The following is a 10,061-nucleotide window of genomic DNA, read 5'->3' on the forward strand; positions in this document are numbered from 1 at the left end:
TAAACAAACTGATAAACTTGTATTGTTTTCCGTTGCCATGAACTTTATTTACATGCATGAGATTAATAAAACAAAAGTTTTGTGTTCAACAAAAACATATTATACATAAATTAAATAGTTCTGTGAAAGTATAAAAATATAATATTAGATTTGAAACAATATAAGTAGTACACTGTGTAACATTGACAATAAAATCACATATTTAGTTACATACAATTGCGATACTGCTATTCCAATTAAAATGGATGTCAAAATAGCCATGTCTTTATGTAATCCTAGTACAAAATTATTTAACATAATATATTAATATACACCGCTATTGAGAAAATACGAACGACTAAATTTCAATTTACAAGATTCACCTTTAAAGGGAATTTTTATTTACATAATTTTTTCAGTGATCATTCAGTCGTTTGATTTATTTTTTATTCGAAAAGTTTCGGCAAGAATATTTTGTCATGTACATTGAGTGCCAGTCCCGTATCTACCGCAATGCAACACTTTATACTTTAAAAACTTGATAAATTATTCATTTGACACTCAGTTTGAAGACTTGCACAAAGGTACAATTTGCAGTGACAATTTTATTTGTATTTTATTTTGATATCCTTCATGGCTTTGTGTTACATTTACACATCAGTCCAGGAATCTTATTTATTAAATCTTTAATTGTTCAACAATATTCTAAGTCATCTACATGAAAATCATAATTAAAAAAAATGCAGTGGTATTTATAAAATTGTCAACATACTTATTCAAGCAATACAAGAAAATTATACTAGCTGATATTTATTGTTCAATTGTAATTGTCTATTTATATTATTAAGCACAGCACTATTTGGATTTGAGACTGGAAACTAATTAGAGTCAGTATCACAATTAGTAGAAACACATTTAGCGTGGCGCGAGGGGCGGCCAGTGCGCCGTGTCGTGCGCGATGCGGTCCCCGGGCGACAGCAGCTGGCCACACGTCGCACACACTTCAAGTTCACTCACATTTTTACCGACCACTAACTCCTGTTGCTTGCCGATGTCCGGTAGCAGAGCCACGAGCTCCGGGAACACGGACTCGAGCTGGGACCCGAGAGCGGACCGACAGTGTTCATAAAACTCATCGGCGCTGATGATACTATCGCGGAATGCCCGCGATGCCACTTTGAAGCTTTCCACGGCCTCCGCCCCGCCCAGTGCGACAGCGAATTTTTTTACTAAAACTCGGTTACGCGACTCGAATTCCGGGGGCGGAATATATTTGTGAACGGGCGCCGAGAAGGTCTGCCCCGCTGAGTTAGTGAACGTCATGCCGTTGCACGCCGGACGCGGTTTGAACCCGGGAGGGACGCTGCCATTCGTCACCCTTCTATTGAATGCAACGTTTTCGGCCCGTGTTTGCAGCGGAGGATAGTCTTTGGTTTCCTTATTGCCTTTGGGATTTAGAGGAGGATACTCTGTGGGAGCTAGGGCAAAATCTCCATTTCCGGTATTCCGATCCGAATTGACGGTGACACTCGAAGTGGTCTCGATTGTTTTGATTTTTTTATCACGTTCCACGCTGCGTTCGACGTTCGAGTTCACCTCGGTAAAGGAGGGATCTTTCGCGTACTTCTTATCGAGGCCGTTCACGAGTGGTATCTCAGCAATATTTTCTTTTTTGATGTTTTGCTTCTTTTTCTCCTTTTTGGTCAGTTTAGCCTCCGCCGGCTGCTGTTGATGCTGCGGTTGAGGGCGGGGGGTCGCTTGAGGAATAACGATGACGTTCTTAGGTTTCGATTTCGATTTGTTGAGCGGTAGAGTGGGGAAGTCTGCGACCTGGTTGAAGGCGGGTTGTTCCCGGGGCGGGGGCGCGGGTTCGGCGCGGGCGCGTGGCTTGTCCTTTCCTTTGGAAACGGTGATCCACTGCGGGGGTGCGGCGGGGGAGTGGGCGGTGGCGGACAGCGCAGGGAACGCCTCCGTACTCCGCTGGGACTTCTTTGGTTGCGACTGGGTTTGGTTATTTTTTAACGCTTGCATTTCTTGACTATTGATCATGGTGACCTGGAATAATACATTTTCAATTTACAGTCAACAATATTTAAACTGAAATTTCTTCACAGAAGTGAAGCGAATGATATATTTTACCTTCGGAGGTTGCACACTACTAGCTCCGATGTTGGGATGGTCGTCTCTCCCCATACTAAGGGAAGGGAAATCGTCATCGTCGAGAGTTGGCTTCTTCTGCTGTGGTGGTATTGAGATGCGGTTTCCGCTGGTCTGGGTCAACCTAAAATTACTAGCGCTTGCGGGTTGGCTGTGTAGTTGAATCGAAACGCTAGGCTTAGCTGAAAAAGAGCAAATTAATAAATAATAGTTTAAAAAATCAAAAAAATACGTTTCTAGAAATACAACTATAAATAGAAAATAAATTTTAATAAATTTGAATTAAAAATAGTGTAAGAAAAAACGATTTTATTGTAAAAAAAAAAGCGTGGGGTGCATGGTAGCAGTAGTTATAAATATTTTATGAATGAATATGAGTAGAAGGGTTATTTTGATAATATCCTGAAAAGCACCCCACGCTTTTTTACAATAAAATCATCGGCATATCGGCATCTGGTGTTAGTGTCTTATAATTTTAATTGATGTGCCAATTATACTTTTAAATCATAAGAGTGATAAATAGTAAATAATGTTGTTTACAATTCCTGAGGATGGTGGCGGCGACTGTGGCGGGCGCGGCGGGGCGCGGCGCGGCGCGGGAGGGGCCCGCTCCGTCCAGCGCCGGGAAATTCTTGTCATTGCGCGTCAATCTATCTCCACCTAAACATCACATATTCAGGTCACGCAGGGATACCAGCAATTTGGAACGCCTTGTGGTGACCGGTAAAATAGAGGGAAAAGGTAGGGGTAGGTCCCAAACGATGGTCGGACCAAATAACGGAGGAACTGGGGATACCTGTCAGCGACGCACTCCACCAAGCTACAAAACGGGATCGATGGAGACAGCTGGTTGACGGAATCGGACGGAGTCACGATCCTCAGCAGTGATGGACCGATCGAAGAGAGAGAGAGAGAGAGAGATTCAGGTCTTACTAGTAGTCCCCTGATAGTCGAAATTCGACTATAATTAATTGAAAGTATAAGTTTGTACACTTAACTTCTATAAGCAAAAGAAAAGTTTGACAATAGACAAATAGTATGCATGCGTGTGCTATAAGTGTGGGAAATTTGATAATCCTCCATCCGCGCAATTTTCGTAAAAAGGGGTACAAAGTTTTTGCTTCACGTATTAATATTTAGGTCTTATATTCAATTAATTGTTTAAATATAACTCCCAATTTTTGTATGAGTGTTCGTCACGCTGTTGTTTTTATAGTGTATTCTGTTCTGAATTGTTTAGATTTACAATTGGAACCTGTAGGCGGCGCGGAAAAGTTCCTAGTTTTATATTTACATTTTGTGGTCATTACCCATACCCTCTTCTCTCAATGTTTAATCTCTAACCAAAACAAACATCGAAGAAGAGGAACGGATTTATGGCAGACCAAATATGACTTTTAAAATTATTCCCTTACCTTTGTTCCATCAGTAATGGCTGAATGTCATCCCTCCTTGCCATTCTATGGTGGTCCCTAAATTGTAAAATTGGGAGCGGACTTGTAAACGGGAGGTAGTGGCAAAACCATTTAATATCAAAACTAGACTTTCCACTATATGCCTTCGTAGGGTGCTGGAATTCTTCGGACATATTGCTCGTAAAGAGGGTCACAATCTAAAACAGCTGATGGTGACAGGAAACGTAGATGGCAAACATCCCAGAGAACGCAGTCCCACGAGATGGTCGGACCAAATACGATCTTCTCTGAACATCAACTTCCACAATGCCCTTCATGAAGCTAAGGATCGCAGCAGATGGAGGGAAATCGTACGGAAGAAACTGATGCGGCGGGGGAGTCACGACCTCAGTAACGAGGAAAACGACGCGAGGAGGAGGAGGGGCAAAATAGTAGTGGTAGCTCTATAGGACTGAGGCCGCGTTAACTTATCTTCTGAATGACTATTAACTTCGCCGACAATAGCAGATCAACTACATATAAGGCAAGGAACCGTGGCGACCGACCGGTAAAGTTCCTGAGCGGGGCGCCTAGCACGAGGTTTTGGGCGGGCGGCGCGGCGCTGAGGCGCGGGAAATCTTGGTCGCTGTGGGTGTCCAGTCTCGCCACGCTCACCGGCGGAGGGCTGGGCGGAGCCGGAGTCTCCGGTGCCCCACGGTCCCTACCAACACAAATTAAATTGTATTACACAAATAGGTTTTTTTTTCAAGAACATGAAGACATAACTTACATATAATTTTACTTATGGTTCAACGTGAAATGATAGTTAAAATATTAATGGCTAAATGAAGTCTCACCGGGGTGTTCTCTGAGTGACGACAGGATGTGGTGTGATATTGAACTGCAATTCGAGTGTTCGGGCTTGTCTCGCAGCCCCTCTGGGCATACCACGCCCATGGGTGGTTGCTATATGGGCTGTAATATGTTTTTAGAGTTAAGCTTTCGCTAAAATAGCTATCATACATAACAAGAATAAAACGTATCATAATAACAAACTACCTCAAGATAAATAGTTATATTTCGCTGTGTTAAACATGAATGGTCAATGCTTTTTAGAAGTTTTTCTCTTATTACCCACTTTATGTGAAATGGGAAGACCAATGATGAAGTTCAGCACTAAAATTTGCTTTTGTTTTAGCAATATTAACACAAAACTCAAGTACTGGTCTAACAAGTTTAGGTTGCACGAAAGCAAACAATAAAAAATATAGCTGCCATGTTCGTAATTATTTCTAGTCTTGAAGGTATGTCTTACGGTTTTCTGTGACCAGTATTCAAGGACTAAGTCATAGAAACAGAAACTGCTGCTTCTAGTACATGTTTAGATCAATAAAATACCAGAGGCACAATTATCTTAGTACTTTTCACATTTCTTTTCAATTTGAAAATCTGTCATTTTATAGATGTGTTATACAAGATTGGACATCTATTTTAAAACATGATCTGAAAACTTCATTTTCTACCAGTTTCATTGAATTAATTACAATTTATTTTGAGTTAGAAATATACCTTTGAGATCAATTTCACTCCTAAACACTGCAGTTAAATGTTGTCCGGCACACTCGCCCTCTTCACATAAGTAGTGATCCTTGCGGAAATGTTGAGCAAGCGCGGAGTGTGAAGCATAATAGAAATTCTTTCCATCGGCATCACACAAATGACAGTACAAGTGCTCCTTGCGCAAGTGACGGTACAACTCATCAGGATCCATGAATCGTTTCTCACAGAATTCACAAAGTGGATGGCCCCTGTGAAAGATCACTATGGGAAATGAGTCTTTGTAATTATTAAAAATATCTAAAGGATGGACCGGATATCCTTTGAAATTAATGAAATGAAATTGCACTTCTGATTTTATTATCTGTCAATGAGATTAACTGTTTATACAAAAGTATTGCATGCTGTTATTACGATCGTAAAATATTTATGAATGCATATAACATTTTTCCCTATTCAGTATGTTTATTGTACTAATCATTTATTGTTAATTATATATGTAGAATAAGGCCTAGCATATTTTTTTTGCTTAGACAGGTGGACAAGCTCACGGTCCACCTGGTGTTAAGTGGTTACCAGAGCCCATAGACATCAACAACGTTAATGCCCCAACCCACCTTGAGACATAAGTTGTAAGTCTCCGTTTTATAATACAATGGCTGCTCCACCACCAAACTGGAACGCATTACCTCTTCAAGGCAGACAATATGTAGAGTGATGGTACCTACCCATACAGACTTACAACATGCCCTTACATCAATATTGTCATTCGGGATTAGGTTTAATGCACTCTATAAATCAATTCACATGGCTAACACGTATAGAAAAAATGTGATTGAATTAACTAGAATTTATGAATGAGTACAATAAGTTTCTTTGGATTTAACTATAAAATTGTCATAAAATTAATATTATACTCTAAGACAAAAAAGCTGTGGAAATCATGCAACAATCAACAAATATTGTTGGTTCCACCAATAAAATGACATAAAAAATGTTTTATAACAATAGAGTAATCAAATTTAATATCTTTAGTTACCTGTGTGAGGTATCATCAAGGTCACCTTTACGTCGATGATGTGCCAGTTCTTGTCGTGTATAACACCTTCTTTCATTGGTAAAAATCTGTAAAGGCATTGCATATCAACATATTAGTCTGTTTTTTGTCATAAATTCTACATTTCTGAACAAATTTAGAAGAATCCAAATAAAAGTCTGTGTAGAAAATATATTGCTATATCTTGCTAATATACTGCATAACCAAATAACAATTAGTAATTGAGTATTCATTGTTTATATCTCACCTTCAAATGATTAACGCAAAGGTCACAAAAAAACCTTTCATGAACCCTTCTCATGTGATCATTCAGCAAACTAAAGTTGCGGAACGGTGGTATCTTATCACAGATTTTACACCGATTCTCCAATAAGTTTTCATATGCATTTTTTATGTCTTCAGAACAGAATACAATTTTGTATTGTCTTTCAAACAGTCTATCAGGGTATTCCCTGTTCCCAAGCTCTTTGTAGGGATGAATAGAATCAGTAAATACAACCTGAAAATCAAGTATATTGTATCCTCCATTATATTGTATACATTGTTTTATAACTATCAGGTTTGTGTTTGCTTAAAATACTAAATAAAAGATAACATTTATAAACCAATTTAAATACACAGCACAGAAGAGCTGATATATATGCACTTAATATCTAAAATTATTAAATTTATTCATTTTCATTTTATTTAGGGGTATAAAAGCAACAACACCTTAGTCACAAATATCATGAAATCAGAACATTTACTGTAGTACAAAAATAACTTTTTTAATTGATTAAGTAATATTTAGACTAACATATCTTTGCATTTTAAGCCTGGATTGAAGGATATTTGCTGCTCGCTCACATTATTCTGTTTAATTAATGTACCAATTCTAATACAGTATTTTGCTTTTCATAGAGTATCTTCATTTATTGTAAATCTCTACATACATTAAATAGTATGGTCGTGTAAAATTAAATATTTAAAATGGAATTTAAAATCTTCAATAGAACCAAATATTTACTGCTTGTGTTGAAGAATAATGACGGTATATGCAATGACACTGTTGCATTACAGATATAAAATAGCTTTCGAGTTCCAAATCAGTATAGTAAAATGTGTGTAACATTATATAGAATAGAGAAACATGCGTCTTCACTCAGGACATTTTTGTTGGTTTTTTTAAATTGAACTAGGGTCTTACCCTCAATAGATCTTTACGACATATAGGACACTCATTCTGAAGACAGAGCACCCGCATCCGAGTAGAGCACTCGAAACATACGGGATGGTCACACTCGCCAATTGAGTAGTACAAAACGTTCTTGAAACAAACTACGCAAGTATTCTCGTTCGCCTGAGCCTCAGACATGATTGTTGTATTGTTTATCTAGGATTCTGTAAAAGCGTTTCTGTAACCGAGTGTTTTATTAAATTGCGAGTACGTGGAAGCTCAGAATTTGTCTTGGATAAATACCACTTACTACTACACCTTGAAGTTAGAACACAAGAGAAAAGGAAGGACGAAGTTTTGTGACCGCAGATTTTACTGATTTTTGTGTTGTCTATGGATATCTTGACATACGTCGAAAATGACAGCTAGAGGTGGAAGAAGAAAATTGCCACGGTGATTTTTTTTTAATTGATTTTATGACCTGGTAACTAAGACCTTTAAGTCATGACTTATTTTAATTTATATTCTTATTTTTATGAAAAATGATAATACGGAGTGAAATGAAATGAAAATGATTAATTTGAGACGTTAATCAACTGGGATGAAATTAAATGAAATGAGATGATATGGAATGAAATATAATCTTAGTAAAATGGTGGTCATTTACTAAGATTTTTTCAGTTGGAGGATCCCGAGAAGTTGCGTCCAGCGGCTTTGTTTCATTTTCCCACATTTGTGCACTTTCACAGATATTAAACAGTTAACAAACCACCGTTATTACACATTTAAACCTGAAAAAACACTCTTCTTTTTCTCTACCTTATCCCACTAGGTGGGGTCGGCACAACTAATTTTTCTCTTCCATTCTCTTCTATCAGCCGTCATCTCAACACTCACTCCTCTCTCTCTCTCATATCGTCATTCACACACTCCATCCATGTCTTCTTTGGTCGACCTCTTCCCCCTCGACCTCGCACTACCATTTCCATACATCTCCTAGTCACATGCATCTTCTCTCTACGCATCACATGTACATACCACGCTAACCGTCCGCTCCTTAATTTGTTGTTTACCGGGGCCACTTTCACACTTCCTCTGATATACTCATTCTTTATCTTATCCATTCTTGTCACTCCACACATCCATCTCAACATTCGCATCTCTGCCGCATGCACTCCTCTTTCATGCTTAACTTTCTTCGCCCAACACTCAGATCCATACAGCACGACAGGTTTAATGATCGTTTTATAAATTTTGTAAATAGACAAAATAAAACAAATCACACAACTTCACTCCTCGCGTTTCCGCCAAAAAGTCCTGCCACGGTGATTAATCTATAAACCTAAGAGATAATCTCAAGTTTAGGCATACATTTGAAATAATTTTCAGCGAAATCTATTTTTTATTAGTAGGTCTTTTATTAGTAGGTAGGGCTCTAAATATCATCCTTGAGTCCACGGTATCATCTAGTTCTACAATCCCATGCGCCCCCTAGGCAGGCGCGTGGACCTCGAAAGAGGTTCGGCCCCTGGTACAGAAAAAAAAATCAGAAAAAATTACTCTTCATTCTATTTCATTCACATAATCCCAATTGATTACAATTTTCGGTAAACTATTATATTTTTCTGATCGCATTAATTTTCATAGAGTACATATTTAAATTAAAAGGTTTTTGCAAACAGACTCGAATCCACACTTCAAAATAAAATAGTGTCACTTTAAAATAAAAAGTGACACTAATGCCGGCCACTCATATGCGCGCAAACATTCGTACATTGTACGAATGTTCGCGCGCATTTGAAGGGCTGTCAGACATTCATTCGCAAACTTAGCGGCTGTGCAAATGGGTTCGGTATTCAATTTGAGAACCCGTTTGCGCTTCCTCCTACACTTGTTTAGGAATGTTTCATGAATTTCTCTTCTTTTTTAATTCGTCAACACAACATTGAAGAGAAAAAGAGTTTTCAATTCTTTCCCAGGCGTGATTAACTGACATTCTGTTTTTATGGAATTTCTTTTGAGGGTCCCATATGGTCGATTCATTTTGCAGGAGTTCAATGAACTCCATCACCTTGGTGTTGTTCCAATCCATGAGGAAGGTGCGCTACACAGTAGACGTCACGAACTATGAAAATGGCGAAACGTCCATTACCTTCGCAATCGTGGGCACAACTGGTCACACGAACTAGTGGGAGACTACGCGAAGGATCGCGGTTAGCGCGCTTTGATGTCCGTTAAAAAACCGACACAGCTTGGAAAACCACAAATGCAGCGAAAACTTTGCATAATCATTTGCAAATTTCGTCCTACACTTGTGGGTTTGCGTATTCGTGCGAATGTGAGTGACCGGTATAACCGCATATTATGTTAGGCAACACGTTTTTTTGGCGGGAACGCGCGGTGTCAAGTTGTGCGATTTGTTTTATTTTGTCTATTTTGTGTTTGTTCAGGTTTAAATGTGTAATAACGGTGGTTTGTTAACTGTTTAATATCTGTGAAAATGCCCAAATGTGGGAAAATGAAACAAAGCCGCTGGACATAACTTCTCGGGATCCTCCAAAAAGTCCACTGAAAAAATCTGAGTAAATGACCACCATTTTACTAAGATTATATTTAATCTTCATCAAATACCATCTCATCTTATTTCATTTAATTTCATCCCAGTTGATTAATGTCTCAAATTAATTAACTTCATTTAATTTCATTTCACTCCATATTATCATTTTTCATAAAAATATCCCATATCATATCATCTCATTTC

The 10,061-nt window shown here is 38.4% G+C and overlaps 1 protein-coding gene across 3 annotated transcripts; it reads right to left on the minus strand.

The window, feature by feature from the left end:
* Window positions 1-17: 17 nt before the first annotated feature.
* LOC101738241 (E3 ubiquitin-protein ligase ZNF598) lies at window positions 18-7,721 on the minus strand. Of its 3 annotated transcripts, none has more exons than XM_038016683.2 (10): window positions 7,611-7,721; window positions 7,331-7,538; window positions 6,392-6,643; window positions 6,127-6,212; window positions 5,100-5,338; window positions 4,388-4,505; window positions 4,097-4,251; window positions 2,677-2,796; window positions 2,119-2,318; window positions 18-2,034 (listed from the first exon to the last, which is right to left on the minus strand). In XM_038016683.2, the coding sequence occupies exons 2-10, from the start codon at window positions 7,496-7,498 to the stop codon at window positions 895-897; spliced, it is 2,478 nt and encodes an 825-aa protein (XP_037872611.1). In that variant the 5' UTR covers window positions 7,499-7,538; window positions 7,611-7,721; the 3' UTR covers window positions 18-894. The 3 variants fall into 3 exon arrangements, with proteins under 3 accessions (XP_037872611.1, XP_037872612.1, XP_004921935.1); XM_038016684.2 differs by having other exon boundaries at window positions 7,619-7,690; XM_004921878.5 differs by having other exon boundaries at window positions 7,331-7,706.
* Window positions 7,722-10,061: the final 2,340 nt, after the last annotated feature.

The sequence above is a fragment of the Bombyx mori genome, chromosome 17, assembly GCF_030269925.1.
Source record: "Bombyx mori chromosome 17, ASM3026992v2".
Taxonomy (NCBI): Eukaryota; Metazoa; Arthropoda; class Insecta; order Lepidoptera; family Bombycidae; genus Bombyx; species Bombyx mori.